This window comes from Rhamphochromis sp. 'chilingali', assembly GCF_963969265.1.
Source record: "Rhamphochromis sp. 'chilingali' genome assembly, chromosome: 5".
In the NCBI taxonomy this organism is placed as follows: domain Eukaryota; kingdom Metazoa; phylum Chordata; class Actinopteri; order Cichliformes; family Cichlidae; genus Rhamphochromis; species Rhamphochromis sp. 'chilingali'.
Window position 1 is genome coordinate 8,534,911 of NC_137932.1, and position 21,706 is coordinate 8,556,616.

A 21,706-nucleotide genomic window follows, 5' to 3' on the forward strand; every position below is an offset into this window, starting at 1 on the left:
ACACATTAAGCACTCTTTACTTTTGTGTTTGTGCTGTTAAAGGAACAAATAGAACTGCACATGCCTATTTTTCTTCCACTCCTTTCATGATACCCATCTGCCAATAAACTTACTATTTTGGGACTTTACATGATCTGTGCGTGATTTGTGTCATCTTTGTACTAGGACCAAGTGTCCTGGTACAAAGTGCTTTATGCTTAACTAAACTGCTGAAACCGAATAGGCTAATTTTAGCTTGCTAGGATCCTGTTTTTTTTTTTAGCAGTACTTTTTAAGAACTTTTTTGAGCATATCTAATCATATCTAGGCTCGGTAAAAAAAAATACTGAGTAGTAATTATTCAATGCATAGCCTACAAATAGTCTAATAATGTTGGCCTGAGTTAGAACTGATTAGGTTTCCTTCTTATCATAAGCTGCATGAACACACCTCAGTTAACCACTCTTTATGCCCGAGCAATTAAGAATAGCATCTCTGAAAGCACAACAAATAGAACCCTGGAGTAGATGGGCTACAGCATCAGAAGACCATTGCTGCCAATCCTGCCAATAAAGAAAAAGAAACTGAGGCTACAGTTTGCACAAGCTCACTATGATTGGACAATAAGATTTGAAGAATGCTGCCTGGTCTGATGACCCTTGACCTGTGGTGCAACATTCACCTGCAGGGTCTGAATTTGGCATACCCAACATGAATCTATCCTGCCTGGATCAGCAATTCAGACTACTCGTGGTAATGTAATGATATAGATATAGTGTCTTGGCACACTTTGAGGACCTGACCAATTGAGCCACAGGTCACATTCATCCCTTTATAACCACATTGTACACATCTTGCCGCAGGATAACGCACAATGTCACAAAACTCAAATCATCTCAAACTGGTTTGAGAGCACAAAGCCCTTTAAAACCTTTGTTGTTGGCAGCATTTATTCTGCAGTGGTTTCATTCCTAAAATAGTTTGACACTAGCAAGTACCGAGACCTTTGGGAGGACTTTACAACACAAACTTAGGAATAGTTTTACCACTAGCAGTTGCAGCTCTGTTCTGAACTGACTTTGCTAAACACAACATGTCACTCAGTTGCTTTAAAGTCTTTTGACAGAAGTGTCAGTGGGAGAGAGATGTTGATGCGAGGGAACTGGTACCAAAAGCTGACATTTGCAATTGATACGAGGGCGTTTTCACCTTTAAGTTTGCATCAAAGTCTTAAGTTAATCCACGTGTTAAGTTAAATTAGTTTGGGGTTGTGTGCTAAATAAACTATGACTTTTATGTATCAGAATGCTCAGTAGCTTTGTTTTTTGCTTGTTTGCTCTAGGTTAACAGCTTTAGCTTCTACTGACAGCTCACTGTATATAAGTAAGTGTGTGTGTGTGTGTCTCTGTGTGAGAGTGTGGTGGGGGGAAAAAAAGACAAACCACACCACATCCCCTGGAGAGACAGACTGAGGCTCATATCTAATGCTCTTTATGAAAGAGAGCTGTCCGCCCTGTCAGATCTCCCTGTCTCTCCTCTCCTGTGCCTTCATCTCTCCCTCCTCTTTATATTCATCTTTTTCTTTCCTCTCACATCTACTCACCCCTCCAGCACCATCCCCTGTATTTCATTTATCTGGCTCTCCGCATCTTTTCTCAGAATCTATCAGGATTTCACTTTGAACTGTTTTTTATTCTCTTTCTCGCTCTTTCTCTGTCTCTGTACATGTTGAGGGCATTCGTGATGAAACTGAAATTCTTGCCTTACAGCCAAAACAGGCACATTGACTCGAGATTTTCTCGCAGAAATAAAATCTTTTGGACTTCGCTTGGGAGATCGGGTTGCAATTTTGACACAAAAAGATGAGTTAATAACCAACAAACAAGACTGAACAGTTGTTTGTGATGATGTCCACATTTTTTATTTCTGGATTTTTGACTCAGCTCCCAAACTCAGTCTGTGACACAATCCCACACCTTTTTTTCCAGTGGTGGAGCGCGTGTCGCCCCACAAAATCATGCTGCAGTTTCTGCAACTAGCTCAACTGTGAACGAGGGAACGTCCTGTTTCTTCCTATCAGCGTTTTCCATCTTTTCTCCCTCCGCTCTTGACCCTCCCTAATAGTGCTACCGTGGCGATGTGGGGGTCTGTGGCTGGTCATTGGTGTGGCGCCAGATAGGAAGCAGCTGACCGCTTGTGCAGGAAATGGACAATAAAGGACACACATTTGGGCAAGAAGAGTCCACGAGTAGGTTGACATCATATGTGTCACTAAGTGTGCAGATTATAGACGTAAATATGTCGACCATTGTTTTCAGTGGTGCCATGGGAGATCAAATAAGTCCTGGCTTAAAACTGCACTTTTCCAGTTGTCTTTAGGGAACAACTTATTATACTATTATTATATTATTATACATTTATTGAGTGCTCAGGTAGAGTAGAAAAGCACTATACAGTTCAATAACCCATATTAAATAACACTATAGCTCATGAGGTAACAGTAGGATATATAATAATTAAATGCCTGATAATGTCAACAAAATATTTTTACCCCTCCATTTATATTATCATTACTACATACTATTTAGCACACAATACTTTTGTCTATGAGTGTAACCGTCAAATTAGTGTGTTGCGTCGCATCAGTTCATTAACTGAAATTTAACATCATCTTGTCCAATCACAATGAGTTATTTATTGTGTGCCTATTCTATTTAAAGTGAGATGTTTTAAGCTATTATTTTATGCAATGATGCAATTTATTAAATATTTTAAATTGATTTTGACACATTGGACGCTGATGGAAAGTCATACATATTTAATGAGATAATAACACAATTACATATTTGAAAACATTCAAATATTTAATAAGATAAAATATATTTCATTATATAATATTAATAATAGCAGGTTACCCAATTCTGTTAACCAGCTCTGCTTCTGGTTCTTCCCTTAAAATCCAAATCCAAAAAATGAATTACCTCATGATTAAACAAGTTATCCAAAAGTTATATTAATCATAAAATTGCATAGCTGGGTAAAACTGGTTACCTGTGATTTGTGTAATGATTATCCAACACAGAATGAAATCTGCCATAAGGGGCAGTAAATATAAACTGTGATTTCATATCCATGGCACATATGGGACAAAGGGAAATGATTGGCATGCCACGAGCAGCCCGAGAGACAAAAGACAGAAACAAAGCACGTCTGTAAATAGTGCTCCTGTACGTCTGTGTGCTCCCCGTGGCTCCTGCAGACTTCCTTATCTGAGAGTCATCGGCTTGATCGGTCCTCTGAAGTCAATGCTTCTCATTGTTCCTAGAAGGATGGAATTCCACAGCTGCTACAAAGGGAGAGACAGAGTAGGGACATGGGGAGAATTAAAGGTTGGGCATGGACATATATGGTAGAAGAAATTACAATGGGAAACGTATTAAACACAGGATAAATTTGGATTGGTGGTCTAAGGAGCGATGACCTGGATGACTGAGAACCTTCACAGACAGATTGGTGCTTTGTTTTGTTAGCTGTGAGCCAGATGTGTGCTGTAAAAAGACATCACAAAATCCAGTATTTTTTATGAATGCACACGATTTTTAAACAAAAATTTACTGCAAGCTAAAAAGAAAAAAACACAAAACACCTACAAAAAACAACATATGCAGTACATGCATTAGACAAGATGATCTAAATATGACCTCAAAAGAATGAATATCTAATTCTATAGCTCTGTATATAGATAGATATATTCAGTTTTTAATATATGCCTGAAAAGAATTAAACTTTCATATCTAGTGCGAAAGTTTACAGCCTGCTTTGTATGCCACATTGGTAACTATTAAGTTACAAAGTTCATCAAAAATCAAAATTTGTGTTACAAAAACTTGACATTGTGTTTTCATTACAAATTAAATGATTTTAATGTGTTTATTCATTTATACAGGGGTAGCTCACCAAGCTCAGTGTCATTTTTCATGCACCCAAAACAAATTAATTTATGCTGTGGCAGATGGCACATCTTCAGAGGTGGAGTTTATGCAGATGAGGCAGCACCTTGCAATGTTGGAACCTTCTGTAATGTATAACGCACCACAACAACGTAGTATACTTTATGTTATTTGCAATGATCTGATTCTGAAAAATCCCCAGAACCTGCTTTTAAAGAGGAAGTGTGGAGATTATCATTAACAAGGCTGACTACACATCCTGATGCTGAACATCCTGCTCTAGCCTTTCATATAAATTACATAAGACGCATCAGGTCACTATAACAATAGGTTTAAACCATCTGTTAGCTCAAGTGAAATCACCAGATTTGGAGTTTATATGTGCAGCCAACAAAAGGGCAGGCTTTACTTGAACCTTTGTGTTTTTCAGGCATGATCAGTATCGAGAAAAGATCTGATTAAATGCCTCTTGATCTGTGTCCTCGGAGACGCATGACTCATCAGCTGGTATGCAAATATGCATGTGTGTAAGCAGGTAATAATGTCCCAAAGTCTCCAGGCGTATTCCTGTCAATCACTCATTTGAGGATTGCATTACTGAAAAGGTCACATAGCATCTGCTAAACAGGGAAAGAGATACAGAGAGAGATGAATATTTTAAAGTTTAATGAGGAAAAAAATACAAGGAAGGGAATTAAACTGTCTTTTACAAAAATATCACTCAATCTCACCATAATAACTGTTTCTTTAGTCCTATATTGGAAGCCTGATCACATCAGAAAGGCAAATGATAACCTTCTGTTCCACATTCTTTCCTTGTTCCACATCAAGTCTGAAGGGAACTTGATGTTTCTTTTGAATTCATACCGGACACACCCTGCTCAATCTGTGGACCACATGAATCACCTGCTCAGGTATCTCGTACCATGTGTCTATCTTGCTCCTGTTTCGACGAGATTGCACTCAAGCAACACAGTATACAAAGAAAAAAAAGCAGTGCAGCAAAGTCACAAGCTGTAATGAACTAACACAGTTTCGGTTATGGTTAATGTGCCCTGCGTTATACTAAAATCAATCTATAAGAGAATTGCTCCCTCATGATGCATGACTAATTATCAGCACTGATCATATTTAAATTCCAAATTTGTAAAATTGGTGTAAATTTTAAGGGAAATATAATATAACCAATAAGTTGTGTGTTGTAGATCCTGTTGTTGTGAATGAACAACAAAACAAATAAAAAAACATTACTTATTTTATCACAAAGTGCAACCCAAAGATTGGTTGTTGCACAGCAGTGCTTGGGAAATCGTCCATTGCATCATTTGGAAAAGGCCGAGAACTTCCAAAAGGAACAAAGGTGACTGGAGGATCTGTCTGTTACCATCTACAATAATCTAGCATTAATCTGACCAACAAACCAAAGCATATGATGAGCAGAGGAGTAACAATCTGCCTCTTTATGAGGTGCTTCCAAGCTAACAAGTGGCCAGCTATGTCGTTAGCATGTACATGATTCTCACCGATTCTTTAAGGACATTTTCTGCTGAAGGAGCCTTGCAAGCAGTTTGACAAATACCTGCCAGGTGATTAGAACCTTTGTGAACTGTCACACTGAAACCGTGCCGTGCATTTGTGACTGTACTGGTTAGTAGTCCCACACAGAACACTGTTCTGAACTTACCCACTGTGAAAATCTTGCTAGAAACCAACTGCCTTGCAAGCTAAAATGTAACACACCCTGATGAAAAATAGTTCCTGCAAAGGAAGACACACAATATACGTGAGTCATAGTAATAGTCACTCTTTCGTGATTAGCAATTTAATAATAATAATAATAATAATAATAATAATGATAATAATAATAATAATAACCAATTATTAATAATTAATATTACTTCTGATTCAACTAATAAACATATAGTTAATAACTTGAGAGAGAAGTAAATTACATTAGACAATACCTTCACTAAATCAGGGTTGCAGCCACAGAGTAACTCAGGATATGATGTTTTCACCATTGTGCAAATGATTACATTTATTTAAAGGGAAAACAATAGACTAGAACACATTGCTTTTTTGCACGGCATTGCTCCTGTTCTATCACATGAACAAAGTTTCACAGCTGCAGGTCATACAAGTCGAAAATGAAAACTTAAAACACCTGGTTAAAAATTGGAGCCAAATGCTCCGCATGCCATGTCTTTGAAAACCTTCTGATTAAACTCATGTGATGCTTGTTCCTTGACATTCTCCAGTACGCATTACACAGGTATGTGCAGTAGCTGTTAAAATACGTGCTGCACACACACCCTGATGTTGGCTTTTTTTCAACTTTCTAACATGCTGAATTAAAAACAAAAAGAGAGCTTCAAGTTGTCTGTGTATAATTATACTGCCTAATGCTTCACTTTCTATGGGACACGCAAACATCACTAGACAAATCACATACCAAATCACGTACCACAGCTAGTCATCAGGTGATGCACATCACGTGAGTGTCAGGTGATACAACCACACTATAACAGAAGATAAAGCAATGATGACTTGAGAATATGCACTACCAAAGACATGGCAACATACCCACTAAGTGAGTTGCAGTTATGTGTATGCAATAAGAAACAGCTTTTTAAAAGAATTGCTGCTTAACAGTCCAGTCGAAATGTTTCTGCAAAACAAATTTAATTAGCTATTATTCTGTTTGTTTGGCAGACAACATTTCAGGGCATTACATTTCCTCTGAATTTACAGTTTGACAGTCTCGACCTATAAATGCTGAACAAAGACAAATGTAAATTTGCTAGCAAGCTACAGTTTTACCTTAGCTTTAGCTTTTTAGCTTCGTATGCTAATCAACGCCACCTAAATAATACTTTTAGATTATTTCTATTTGAGCAAAAACAGATGCCATGCTCATGAGTAGCAAGCCTTGCACTGGAGAACTGTGAGTACTGCACGTAGTTTATGTCATCTAGACCAATCAGTAACTAAATAGGCAAGTCTTTATTTATTATTTGTGCCCTTTCTTCTTTAATAAGATTGATACTGTAATGTACAAACTTCACATTTAAGACCTGCATTAAACTTGTGATTATCATGTTTGACAGTTAGCACTTACAGTTACCTGCACTGTGTAATAATTCAAATATAAAAATGCCTTTTTTCAGTTTTTTATGTCTGTTAATGCTGAGTAACATCAGCAGATATAGATTTGTTAAAAAAGTATGTACTTAGAACTTACTTACTTATTGCTGTAAGTAAGTTGACAAATCGATTGTGACTTAATGTTTAAACTTGTTTTGTGTCTTTGCTCCCTTTGATATGAAATGCAGAGGATGCACCCGTGCCCAAACTCCAGCTATACAGAAAATCTTCAGTGATTGCAAATGTGCGCAGAAAGTTTGCTATTTACTTTCACTTTGCTTTTAGAATGCAGTCTGACTATCTGTGTCCCAGATCTGTGTTGGTTGCTGCGATTCCTTGATCTCTCTGGTATTTTACAGTGTACACAGTAACATACCAGAGCCCGCTCTGCTTAAACTTGTGAAATGAGTACATCGTCTTCAATCAATCTGAAGTGATCGTAAAAAGGTGAAAATTTGGATTGTCTCCTTCACTTAATGGGCTTGTGGGTTGGACAAAATGAAATAAGTTATTTGCATCAGGCTAACATGATGGGTGACTCATGTGTTCATTTTTAAGGACATGGTGCTGTAGTCGCATTGGATTTCATTTTAGTGTAAAACATTTCTGTTAATTCACCTAACCTGTAACCTATTTTCCACTTGTGAATAATCTTTCTCGTTGTAGAATGATGATTTATTAATCATCATTATCATTGAACCATCTGAGGTTTTCACTTCAGGTACTAGGAGTGTGCTAATACATGCAAAAAAAAAAAGAAAATGAAATGCATGATGAAATAAAACTTCTTACATAAGCTCTGGTACCAGGGATTGAATCCATAATGCATGATTCTGCACCTCACTGCACCTTTACTTCCAGTGCCAAGGTTAAGTAATAATCCTGAAAGCAATGTTTCCTTTATATACTGAGGTAGAGATGGTGGATGGTTGTGTAGTGACACTGAATCAAATCACTAACTATAATTCAGTTTGTTATTCGAGTGACAATTTTCACAATGTAATTGTAATAGCCACAATTCTCTCTTAACTTTAACCCCACTGTCAGTCTAAAATTCTAAAATGAGGATAACAGTCTTATTGACTGCTAATTTTATTATTGAATTAAATATCCGCTCTGGTTTTGGTATATATTCCTTATCAGGTCTTAAAATAAGGTAAACACAAGCTGAGATGAACAACGTTACATTTTATAGTGTCATTATTTATTTAAAACAAAACAAAACAACCAAGTTACAGTAAGTAAAGTCTATGATTCAATAGCTTCTAAGTCATTATTTTCTGTTTGACTTTACCAGTCTCTAACATTGTTGTGGAAGGTTTTGGCCCACTCTAACACAGCTCTCTTAAGGTCCCACCACAGTATTACAATCATGTTGAAGTACAGGCCTAGACTGGCCCCATTCTGTTGTAGATTTGCTGCTTAGGGTCATTGTCACATTTGACCCAGTTTTGACCAAGCTTTATCTGTCAGACAGATGACCTCACATTGGACTTTAGAGTTCACTGTCACTGTCCTTGGGGGGCTCAACCCGGGGTAGCGGTCACGTCCGGTTAGGGGCTCTGTTGGCTCTCAGGTGACTGTTTCCTCGCGGATGCGTGCAGCGGGGCTAGGGGAGGGTCTGTGCTGACGGACGTGGGTTACTGACCTGGTAGCCTGGCTGCCCCTGGGTGGGTCCGGGATGGGCGTGAGGTTCTGGGGGCGCTCCGTCTCTGGGCTGGGGCCCTGGCCAGGCCTCGGGGGCTTGGGTCCTGGTTGGTGTGTTGCCGGGGTTGTGGGCGGGTGGGTGCATGGGGGCCCAGCCCTGGAGCAGGGTGCCGCTGGTGCATCGAGCCACCTGGGGGGCTCTTCAACTGGTGGGGAAGATTGTCACATCTTGCAGGAGCTTTCCTCTCCTCAGGGGCTCTCTCTGCAGGAGGGGGAGATACAGGAGAGGTGGAAGAAGATCTCAGCCTGGGTGTTTATTGTCTTATGTAGTCTGGAAGATGAGTGGATGGTGGGGTGGGTGCAGTTTTCTCTGTGGTGGGGTTGGGTGGACTGTCCCGGGCTCTGTGGGGCCGGGAGGCGCTGCTGCGCTGGGCCCCGGTCTGGATGGGCCTGGGCCCCCTTTCCCTGGCGGGTTGCGGAGTATGGGGGTGCCTACTGGGGTCAGCGGGGGAGCTGGCCCCAGGGAGGGGTCACTTGCCCCTCCCTTCCTTCCCTCCCCATCTCCAGCTGCCTCCCTCTTCCCGCTCCACCACAACCACCCACACATGCAGGACCTTGGAGTAGGGGTATGTCACCAGGGTGCAGAGGAGGCCACCTCCCGTCCCCTTCTGGCTGCCTCTGCCTCAATTTTATCCCACAACTTAGACATTCACATTACTCACACTCTCATTACACATACATATAGGATCTTGGGGGTGGGCATGATACACGGAATCCAAAGTACCATCAGGGTGTACACCCCACCCCTGGCGTCGTTGCCCACCTCTCAATGTTAAATACACGTAGACATTGAGGGCTAGCAGGAGGGACCATGCGCTTACCTGCTGCTCTCTGGCAGGTAGCTCCAAGCCCTCCTGGGTTTTAAATGCACCTTAGAACACACACGCATCAACACTACAATGAGCGGGTGGAGGGAGGTTTGGAGTCTTCTCTCACCCCCATTCTCTGTGACCTGCTGGAGCGGGGGGGATAGGAGGAGGAGTTGGCCGTCCGACTGCGGTCTGGAGTGTGGGGCCTCCCTGCTGCTGCGGAGTTGGGGCGGTCTGCCTCCCCCCACCGCAGGGAAAAGGGTAACACCACCTGGGTCTGGGTGCAGTTCCCCCCTCCAGGGGCAAGGGTACCTAGACCCGGTTTGTAGAATACGCTTGGGGAGTGTGAACGTGTGTACAGCGTCTCTTTATGTCTGTCTCCACGTTGGTTGAGTGTGGAGTAAGTGCATATGAGAGCATGAGGGTGGGAATGGATGTTTGTATATGTGTGTGCCTGTATTTCTGTGTCTATATGTCAGGTTGGGTGTCAGGCGCCACCTCTCTGGGGACATCTTAGGCCCTCCAAGGTTTGGAGGCCTATCTCCCCCTACCACCACTTCCCCTGCCAGTGGCGGAGTCCCTCAGACATCGGTGCGTTGGTGGTTCTTTGTGTCCGGGGATGGGCGTCCAGGTACACACCGGCTCACTCCTTGGCGGCCGCATATTGGGGCCTGGAGCCTGGGGCTCGCTCGGGCCACTTCGGAGGTGGGGTGCCCCCGGCCTCTCGGCCTGGGGCTCGGTCACTCAGGCACGGCTGGCTCACGGGCGCGTCATTGCAACTCCCCCTGGCTTCTGCTCCGCGGCTGCTGAGTGAGCCCTCATCTGGGACTCACCTCAGCTCTTTCTGGGACAGTGGCGCGGCTGCCCCTCTGTTAGTCTTCCTTGGTCTCTTGTGTTCTGGGGGCCTCTGGATGTCTGGAGTTTTGATCTCCTCCATACCTGCTTCATGCCCTGGAGGACGGGGCAGTGGCCCCCCCACACCCTCTAGCAGATCATTACATGAAGGAACCTTTAAAAAAAAACAAAAAAACAAGCGCGTCCATGCTCACAGGTGTACACACGGGTGATCACACCCACAAACTACACCCTTTTTGGCTCCTACCTCAAAGCACACTGTGTTCTGTTGATCTTATGTGCTGCACAATAATGTTTAATATTTAGTATTTACTGTCATATTCCCATATATCATTGTGATGTTGTTTATTCTATTACTCTTGTTCTCTTCTGCTTGTTTTCTTTTTTCTTTCTCAGCAGGTGATCCAGGTGATCGATATATATATTTGTTTTTTCTTTTTTTGTTTCTTTTCTGCCCGTTCTGTTGGTTTTTGTTTTTTGCCCTTCTCCCCCGTCCCTCTTCTCAGCTGTTTCTCTTTCCCTCTTTCTTTCTCCCCTTCTTTCCCCCAGTCAAGTCTGTCCCGTATTCAGTAAGTGAAAATAAAATAAACAATAAAAGGGGAATCAAATGGACCATTATGGCAAGGCTGGGATGGTCAGTTTGGTAAAGTAAATCCGTTGGGCATCTTTCTTTGCCTTAACAATTCTGATGGCAAAAGAGCCAAACGGGACAGGCAAAAAAAAAAAAAAGAAAAAAAAAAAAGAGTTCACTGTCAACTCAGTGACTGCAAAAAGAGGCCCAAATCCTCAGCCCCCCACCACCGTGCTTGACAGCTGGTGTGAGATGTTTGTGCTCGTGTCCTGCGTTTGTCATGACGTTTAACAGTTAACAAACTTTCTGAACTCCGAGGTATTTGAAGCTGTCCACTCTCTCCACTGGGCACTCGTTGATGACGGGGGTCTGGTAGTTCCTCTCATGATTGTGCCCCAACATGATTGTGCCCCAAGTCTATTTAAAGATTCTGAAGTTAATTCAAGAATATAGATATATGCCAAAAATATATAGTATATATAGTATATGCAGATGAGACTATATATAGTTTCATATATTTCAAATATAAGGGAAGGGGTTTATGGTTGTGATCTAAAATGGACATCTATAGCACAAAAACATACATTAGGCTGCAGCCACTGAGAAAACAACTGTTATCGGATCAGTTTATTCACAATAGGTAACCATAATTTTTTGTTAAGATAAAGTATAGTTAACTTTCCATGGACTTTCTGCTTATATTTTTAGCTGACTGAGCTTAGTGATGAGCACCACTGGTTCTCTCCTCTCTACTTCTTTCCCTCTGTCTCCTTAGCTCAGCACTGCAGTATTGTCAATCCCACTGGGAGTTTCGTTGCTGAACTCCCTCCTACGCACACCATCACACACAGACACCAACGCAATACTGTACCGAGGCAAACAAGCACCACAAACAAATACACAAACACACAATTTGGCACATGGGGGATCTGTATACATGCCACTACATTCTCACAACCTCTCTCTACACTTGCAAGCACCACCACTGTTACCTCCCACGCATGTAATACACACACACAAACACATATGCACACGCACTCACACAACCTTGGACCAACAGTAGACTCGTGGCTGTGTGCGTGCTGCTCATTAGGCAATAATGAATTCAGTAAGCTTAACTTTAGGCCCTGGGAGAGCCTTGAGGTAAACTAAAACCTAATAAGCAAGGGTGACAGACACTGAAACACACATACACATACAGACAGACAAAAATAATCACACCCAAAATAGTGTTCATCACCCTATTTATTAGTTAAATATGGGTGTCAAAGGAAAATGAATGTTGTTTGCTCACTTTGCTCACAAGTCTGCCTTTAGTTGCAGATGGGAGTCCTTCACTTATTCTCAATCATCCTGATACCATCATACACATACCCACCCACACATATGCACACACACACATACAGACACCTCTCTCTGCAAAATATACTTTTCTTCATAATCTTGTCTTCTAACACCTTTGCTTCCTGAGACAATTCACACTTAACAAATGCTGCAGTTTGCGTACAGAATACGCCAACAATGTCACATCCAGAAAAAGTAGGGAAAAAAGCAATGCATGAATTCCTGTACAGAAACACATATACACCCAGAAAGTCACATTTGAAGAAGCTGTGTGCTTTATGGCAATGGTATAAAAAAAGGTTGCTATTTTCAGAATGGGAGGGAACTTGCGGCTGGTGTAAAATTGAAGCACTTTTCACTGTACATGCTCCTTGCTGAAGCCTGTAGAGGCAAAGTAGGAACATGGTTAATTTATGAAAGTGACTCAGAGTCAGTGGGATCCTCTCAGAAGTGGAAGACAGCGAGAGAAGGCAGTGGATGAAAGTGTGTTTCATGAAGCAATGCAAAGATGCGCACTTGCAGCCAGGGTCACGAGGTTTGGGCGTTGTTCCAAGTGATGAGCTCAGTACTTGATGTCACTGGTCAGCCTGTCCCTGGAACCGTATGAGCAGAGCTGAGGCGGACAGTGGAAATTAACTGAGTTTGATGCAGTAGAGAAAAGTGAGAGGACAGGGGCAAAAACGGAGAAGCTGGTTGGGTTACTCTTCAACATCCTTTTACCGTCAGAACTCCTTAATTCTTTGTGGTATCATTCAACAGGTCTCTGGAGACATTCATCAGAGATTTTTGTCCATATTGACATGATTGCATCACATAGTTTTACAGATTTGTCGGCTGCATTTCCATGATGTGAATCTCTTACTCCACCACATCTCAAATGTGCTCTATTGCATGACAATCTGGTGACTATGGAGGCATTTGAGTACAGTAAACTCAATGTAATGCTAAAATACTGTGATCTTAAAAAGAATGGACATGGTCACCAAAAATACTCAGGTAATGCTGTGGCATTTAAACAATGATCAGCTGATACTGAGGTGTCCCTAAAATATGGCACAGATTTATCCCCCATACCATTACACCACTAGCAGCAGCCTGAAATCATCAAGATGAAGCAGGATCGGTCTATGCTTTTATGTTGTTTACGCTAAATTCTGACTCTACTGCCTACCAACCCCATATCATGACAAAGGATCCTAAAAAGAAATTGTCCAATTTTGGTGAGTCTATCCAAACTGCATCCTCTTTTTTGTGTTTAAGATCGGCACCTGGTGTGGTCTTCCACTCTGTTGAGATTCAGAGATGCTCTTCTGCATACCTTGGTTCTAGCAAGTGGTTATATGAATTACTATAACCTTCCTATCAGCAGGAAACAGTCTGGCCATGCTCCTTTGACCTCTGACATCATCTCTATGAACTGCCAATGAGTATTTTCTCTTTTTCAGACCATTCTCTGTAAACCCCACAGACAATCTGAAGATCAGCAGTTTCTGAGTTACTCAGAAACTCCATTTTCAAAGTCATTCAAATCTCATTTCCTCCCCATTCTCATGTTCTGTTTGAACTAGAGATGGACCGATCCGATATTACGTATCGGTATCGGTCCGATACTGACCTAAATTACTGGATCGGATATCGGAGAAAAATAAAAAATGTAATCCGATCCATTAAATATCACGAAAGCACCTCACAAAACTTGCAACACGCCGTAACTCGCCTCAGAACGTTAGCACGTCGGAGCAGTATGCATCACGTGATAGAGCGGCTGTGGCATGCGGGACCTGTGGTGGTCTGGATAGCATTTGGAGCTTCGCTAGCAACCCGGCATTTCATCTCCGACAAAGTTATCCCCGAGAGAAGTAAAGCAAGTGTGTAAGTCCATCTCTGAATGTTTGTAAAGCATTCCTGCGTCAAGCTTAACAAGCGATATATGGAGCGACTGCCTCCTCTTGCTGCTACTTCAATCATGAAACTGCTTAACGATCAGCTGATCGGCCTTTCTGTCGCGAGTCCGTCTCTCTTGTTTGCTTTTGGCCCACTTTGCACCAGAAAGAGGAAACCAGCGGCTGAACAACAGCAGCTCGTTTAAGCTTGATAAGCTGTTGTTAGAATTTATTTACTTTCTACACCAGGATCTTTTTCTACGTAGCTGACGCTGGTAACTGTGCAGGGGCGGATCTAGCAAAGTTTAGCCAGGGGGGCCGATAGGGCATTAACAGGGAAAAGGGGGCACAAAGACATACTTTTCTTTCTTATTCTCATTTAAAATGTCTAGCTTTTAATAAATAATTATCTGACACCCAAAGTTTTAATTTGATGCAAAATGAATAGAAGTCCATTACTGTATATAGTAACTATTAAGTCTAATATATATACCCTAGTAAGCTATAGTACTTTTTCCTTTGGGAAGGTACCATCTGTGCAGTCTGCAATTTTGTTGAAGAAAGATGTTGAATCTATTTAATATTTCTTGAAAAATAATTGATTTCTGTGCATTTTTTTTCACACTGCATCAAATTAAGGTTGATTACGTCGATTAAGCATCATGAGGTGGAGCGTGAGGGGTGGTTCCCTATTTTTTATTTATTTATTTTTGTTGTTGCTGGCAGTTGGAACCCTATTAGTTAGGTTGCTTAATATTTATGCTAAGTACTCTTTAAAATACCAGAATAGGGAGGATGGTGTAGGTTTAAGTTTATTAGATTGATCAGTATTGCTGAACTATGAAATATTTTTTTTTGCATACAGGTATAACAGAATAGCTTTAGTGTAGTTGTTGTTTTAAACTTGAGTATGAACTTATACAAAATGCAGCAAGATATTTAAAAAAAAAACAGTTGTGTTGATTAAAAAACACTATATCGGATTCATATCGGTATCGGCAGATATCCAAATTTATGATATCAGAATCGGTATCGGACATAAAAAAGTGGTATCGTGCCATCTCTAGTTTGAACGTCAGCAGGTTATGGACTTGCTGCATGTGACTGGCTGATATTTGCGTTGAACAGATGCACATAATGAAATGTGTCTGGTGAGTACTGATCAACTGCCTGCAGATGCATACAAACCTTTATGCTAAAGAGGCAAATACATATTATGCTGATTATGATTTCCATTTATAAAATTACACTACTAATGTTTATTTCTCTTGTTCTCATATCCAGAAAAGACTGTATCATTTTCTTTCCTTTTTTTTTGACATTTTAAAAGTTTAAAATTGGCTCCCAATGTTTTCTCACTTCTTTAGTGTTGTCGGTGCTGCTTGAGTCAAGTTGGGGTGTTTTTCTCTGTAAAGTAGCTGAAAAGACTTAAAAGGAGATTTTTTTTTCCTTTTTCTTTTACCAGGTCTCGTTCAATATACAATCAAAACATACCCAGTGGAGCTCATTAGCAGTCTGAGATCGCAAGTGCATATCATCTCTGACCATCACAGAGGCTTGAAACAGCTTCACTTGGCTTTTAGTTGAAAGTTGCTGTTCTCCAATGTAATGTCTCATTACTTTCAGTAAATAATATGCTTGAAAAGGCATGTGAACGCCACGTGATATGTAGGATTTGTGAGCTGCAGCTCCCACACAGGCGATAATATCTGTAAGCTCTTTGGAGGAGGGCCTGGTTGTATATGACACTTCACTGCATTCACATAACTTTGAGGAAATTCTATAATTTATAGACTTTGCATTCATTTTGGCAAGTCTGTGAAACATTTAAGTAGCCCCATTGTCAATTATTTATTGGTCGGATTTGAATTCATAAGAGAAGCACACAATCTTTTGGGAGATCACAGAATTATTCATGTGCCATGCAGCTATATATTTTAGTGAGAATCTGTTAAGGTTATGTAAGTCTGTTGCTGCTGTCAGACTATGTAATAGCACCCTGGAGCCCTTACAGCTCTGGATGAGGAGATATTTTAGCAAACTAGGTTTTTGTCTTTATTCCCCCGACTGGATTCAGTGAAGCAAATCACTGGTGCTTTAATGCTTAAAACCAGAATAGGCTTCTTCCCTTTTTCTTCTATTGACTAGATGCAGTGAGGCAAATATTAAAATGCACATCAAAGAATAAACAATCTCTCTTAACTTTGGTGCTACATATGAGGCTTTCAACCTAAATTACCACTGGTGTGATTTGTCTCCTCTCTCTGATACGATCTTCAAGAGCGCACAAGCAGGAGGACACAGACAAGCTATTAAAAATCAGTGTAGTGCTGTGTCGACAAAGCCATCCACCCTGAACCCCTCCCCACTGTTGCTTTATAACATGCCATTGTTTTCCTCTGTCAACAACTATGCTGTATATACAATCAGAGAGAATATTTTAGAGACCAATTAAATGTGAAGGCATTCAAGAAAAACAAAGCTCAGAGGTTTCCAGATGTTCCTTCCATCTGTAGAAGCTAAGCCCAGTAAAGTCCACACTTTATTTCATCATTAACCATTTTGTGTCATTACTGCTGAGTCATATGACCGATCTTGATTATTCTGCACAGTCACTGATTCCCCTCCGAGAAAGAAATGCATCCCTCTCAATTTGTAGCTGAGGCAAACAGACTCACTTGCTGCCTAATTAGAGTTTCATTTTGTCTGAATGCTTGCCACATGTACAGCAGGGTGCCTTTTAATTTGCACGCAGTGCAGAGGTGTTTTTTGGTGAAATTGGTTCTTAATCTTTCCTTTCTAATGTTTTTTTTTTCATCAATACAGCCACTCAACACAGTTGCACCATTGTTCTCCGATAAACACAATAGTTAATCAGTAAAACTTGTGTGTTTCACAATCAACTGGTATTTTAAACACATAAAGTACTTTGCTAACTAATGGGTGAAGTGATTCTGTGCATCTCTTATATACAGTGTGTCCTAGACAATTATACTGTCAATTAAAAGAATCCTTCCTCCCTGCAGCTGTCAGACTGTACAATCAGAACTGCTGCCAACAAACATAGATGTTTAATCTGCGCTGTAACTGCAATAATTTAATCAACCGATTTGCACTACAACCTGGTTTGCCTCTTATCTGTAGTTATTTTTATTTAATTTAATAACTGTACAGTACTCTGTTTATAGTAACCATTGTCCTTAATGTAAAAATTTTAATATGTCAGAAAAATTGTGTATGTTTCTGTTCTGTGTCCTGTGTACTGTTTGTTCTATATGTGTCTTTCTGGCTGCTGTTACAACCAAATTTCCCCTTGTGGGACAATTAAAGGATTATTCTATTCTATTCTATTCTATTCTATTCTATTCTATTCTAAATGCACTCTTTTATGTAAACAAACAATCAAAAACAATATGTGTTAGTCTCTGATTAGTTCAAAGCAGTGAGTGTACATCTGATATTTTAGACAGTAATATTTTTATGTCTTTTGTCCTGTCTCCTCCAAATGCTCACAGCAGATGGCTGCCATTCTCTGAGCCTGATTCTTCCTGTTATCAGGGAGTTTTTCCTTCCCTCACCAAGGCCTTCCTCAAACGCAGTCGTCTGATTGTTGAAGTTTTCTCTCAATTATTGTATGGTCTTTACCTTTCAATTTAAAGAGGTGACTGTTGTGTTGGGTTGTGATTTGGGACTTTATAAATAAAATTTAATTGAATTTAAATATCACACAACCAATTATGCTTTAAAATTCTGAAACAAAATTGGAGTTATAAAAACTTTTAAAAAGTAGTACAAGAACAAGAGCGCCAAGATGTCATGTGATGACATCTTGACGCTCACTGCACAGGTCTTTATTTTAGCACGATGACATTCGTGCTAAAATAAAACCCACTCATGTAGTCATGGCTTGGCTTTTCTGTCATAAGTGTATATAAAACACTACCTTCTAAGATGCTACTATGGAGATATGGCAGCCAACAGGTGTTGGATGCTACTTCCTATAATCTTTACCCTAACCTAACATAATCCTGGTAATCGTGTTGGTGGGGTGGGTCAACAAAAACACTGCCTTGTAGCTCTTCCTACTTGTAATTCAAGTCACACGTTGACATTAGCTGCTAGAAATGCCGTTGAGCAATATGAATTTCGAGATGAAGGTCAAGTAGAAAGTAATTTTCTCATCAGTGCAGCAGAGTGAGTAAACATTTGCTTCTAATTGCTACACGAAAAGCCATGAAGCCTATCGTATATAAAGCGTATGTAATGGTTAATAATTCACGTGTTATTGTTTTACTTTAAAGGCAGCAGCCAGCTCGCAACTAGAAACACAGCTTTGTTTTTTGTTTTTTACAGGACACAACATCCATGAAAGCGTAACCAGAAAGTGATTCAGCTTTATTGTACACGGGTGTCAGATCAGGAAATTAAACTGCTCCTGCCTTATTGGTACAGAGGCAAGGGCATATGCATAGACGGGATGAGATGTGTGTCAGTGTGAGCGTGATGTCCGGCTGGATCAAAAAGAGCCAGTAACAGTGGTTCACTACCATTATCCCTCACATGCAGGCCTGCTGTGATGGATGTCACTGTCCTCTTTGGTCCTCAGCGATACAGATTAAGAAAAAAGGGGAGAAAACAAGGGAGGACTGAGGTGAGGTGAAGGAGGGAGAGAGAGTGGGAGGAGCCAGCCCTGACTGCAGCAGAAAAATGAGTGAGCGGAGGGAAAAAGGGGGAGGGCAGAGTGGTGATGAGGAAACAGTGAAGGATTTGGAGGAAGGGAGAGAGACAGAGAGAGAGAGATGGGAAGAGAAAGAGAAGGGGAGGGGAGGCAGCATCTGCTTGCTGCAGAGCCTTTCATTGATAAAGTAGCACCGGAGTGAGCCAGAGGACTGCAGCTGGACTCATCACACACACGCTTCATCATGCTTTCATTCATATACTTCGCGAGACTTCCTCTGTGCACCCACCCACAGTGCACCTCAAGTCTTTGCACCAGTGAGGACGCACACGCTCACCCACTAATCACACAGTGACATGCTCTTTATTTAACAACACCATCGCCTCAGACTTGCTTCTGTTCTCTGCATCCTATTTTTGGGAATGTAAGCTTAGCCCAGAGAGGGACACTTGTAACTGGGAGTTGTTGGTGTTGGTGGTGCATCTGATCTGGGACCGGGCTTCGGAGGAGTCTCCGGACAACAACAAATAAAAAAGACAGGCTGCAGCAGGATCGGGGGAAACCAGCCAGCGCAACGGCATAAAGGTAGGGATGGAGAAATTAGGCATTCATCTAGACTTGTAGAACCGTGCTTAAACACATCCATCTTGTAAATACACTCGTGGATGCACGTGTAAACTTCACACACAGCTGACATTCACTGAGATGCTGAGTGTGGGGTGCTGTAAACAATGCTGTTTCCTGCCCACATCAACAGGAGCCGGTGTATTTGTCTCTCCATCTCTTTCTTTTCTGTGAATTTCTCACTTTCTTCAGCCCGTCTTCATCTCTGTTCTGACAGGTTGGTTTTGAGGTAATCTCATTCATATCACAGTGTCTCACCCTCAAGTTTTTGGTCCATCTGCATCCTCCTGCTGCCTCTCGCTCTCCTCTTGCATCTCAAATCTTCCTCTCATCGCAGAGGCATCACTCCTGCTTTCGTTCCCGTATTGAACTCTTTCTCTTGCTTTCTCCCTGTCTGCCAGTCTGCCCGTCATCCTGGGATCTACAGAAGCAAGCGGTGTGCCGGTGTCGGCCATGAAGCTGGTTAATGGGGGAGGAGGAGGCGGCGGAGGAGGAGGAGGAGGGGGAAGCAGTGGCGTGGGAGGTGGAGGTGGGGGAGAGAAAACTGCCTTCTCCTTTAAGAAGTGCTCTGCCTTCCAGTTTGTCAAGAGAAAGGTGAGTTTGGATAACAAGCAACATTTTGGTGGGGGTGCATCTTTGTGCATATTGGCTGTGAGAGGTGGTGACACAGAGCCAGAGTGTGTGTGTGTGTGTGTGTGTGTGTGTGTGTGTGTGTGTGTGTGTGTGTGTGTGTGTGTGTGTGTGTGTGTGTGTGCGCAAACCAGAGATGATGTCATTGTGAAGGCTAAGCTGCTCTAATCAAGCGTAAGATTGGACTCCCTGCTTGTCTGTGTTTACAGCGTGTGTTAGGTTTTTATCTTTTTTTGCTTGCGTGTTTGTGTATTCCAAAACACTGTTGCACTTCGGGACCCACAAGTGTGTGTTGTGTTGAAATCACTGAGTGGAAGAGAGGTCCTGTGGTTAGGATCTAGTCAGCATATCCTGGGTTCTGCTGCAGTGCTGCCACAAGGCTCATTACTGGTGTGTAATGTTGATGGTTCGTATTAAATGTTTTCTGTGATGGTTTGTTTGTGTAGGTCTAATGAATGTGTGCCCTGGCTTTTATGAAAGCATCACTTAAAACTGTACTCAAAACTCAAAACGGTACTTAGGTCTCACTGTCTAATAAGGTTCACCTCACAAGGATACATTATAACTGTCACCCTCACTAGAGGTCAATAAATCAGAATTATGCATATTGCATATTACTGTTAAATTGCAGAATAATTACATCTGTGGGCTGCAGAACATCTGCAAGACTTTGCATTGCATATTTCAGACTATCATAGCTATATGTTGTAAAACTCAAGTTCTAGCTAAATAAATAATTGAACAAATAAATGTGTACTCATTAAGTTATTACATTTAATGGGGAACTAAACACAAAAGTGAACAACACCTCGTTCTCCTTCTTCTTTCGGCTGCTCTCTTTAGGGATCCCCACAGCAGATAATCTGCTTCCTTCCATCACTTCGTCCCTAGCATCTCTGCGTGTCCTCCTTCGCTACATCCATGAATTTCTCTCTTGTCTTCCTCTTATCCTCCTGCCTGGCAGCTCTATATTTAACATCCTTTTGTCCAATATCCCTCCTCTGCACATGTCCAAACCATCACAGTCCCCACTCTTGCTTCTACACTCCTGTCCTTCTTTCTCTCTCACTGCCTCTAAACATGCCTTCCCTCCCTCTCCTACTCTTTTGTATTTGTTCAGCAGTAGCGCACTATCCACTGGGCCCCTGCTGGTCAACTGCATTGGTTTCAGTCATCGTCAACCCAGGCTTCAACCAGTATGCAGTATGAAAAGCTCATTCTTATTTCATTTTTGCACCAGTTTTATACCGAATGCCCTTCCTATCTGCACTAGCCTAAACCTCGCTTAAAACAATAACGAATATATTACAACAATAGTTTGTACCACACTTTTTCAAGTTTTATAACTGATTAATTATTAGTAAACCAGTCATTAGTTGTAGCCCTAAGAAACTAGCGGCAAGATTTACTAAATGGGGCAAAACAGAAAAAAAACACACATAATTCGTTTTATGGGTGATTTGCAAATGTTGTACTGTTTTCTAAACACAAGCACAGAAGGTTCACTTCGACATCAAGCACAAAAATAAAAC

The 21,706-nt window shown here is 41.3% G+C and overlaps 1 protein-coding gene across 1 annotated transcript in view; it reads left to right on the forward strand.

Annotated features, from left to right (window-relative positions):
* Nucleotides 1-19,997: 19,997 nt before the first annotated feature.
* sgk1 (serum/glucocorticoid regulated kinase 1) overlaps nucleotides 19,998-21,706 on the forward strand; it is a gene marked incomplete at its 5' end in the record, with an annotated part of 34,783 nt that continues 33,074 nt past the window's right edge. Inside the window, one exon of the mRNA XM_080883665.1 lies at nucleotides 19,998-20,138. Coding sequence (XP_080739791.1) covers nucleotides 19,998-20,138 — 141 coding nt within the window. The remainder of the gene's footprint in view (nucleotides 20,139-21,706) is intronic.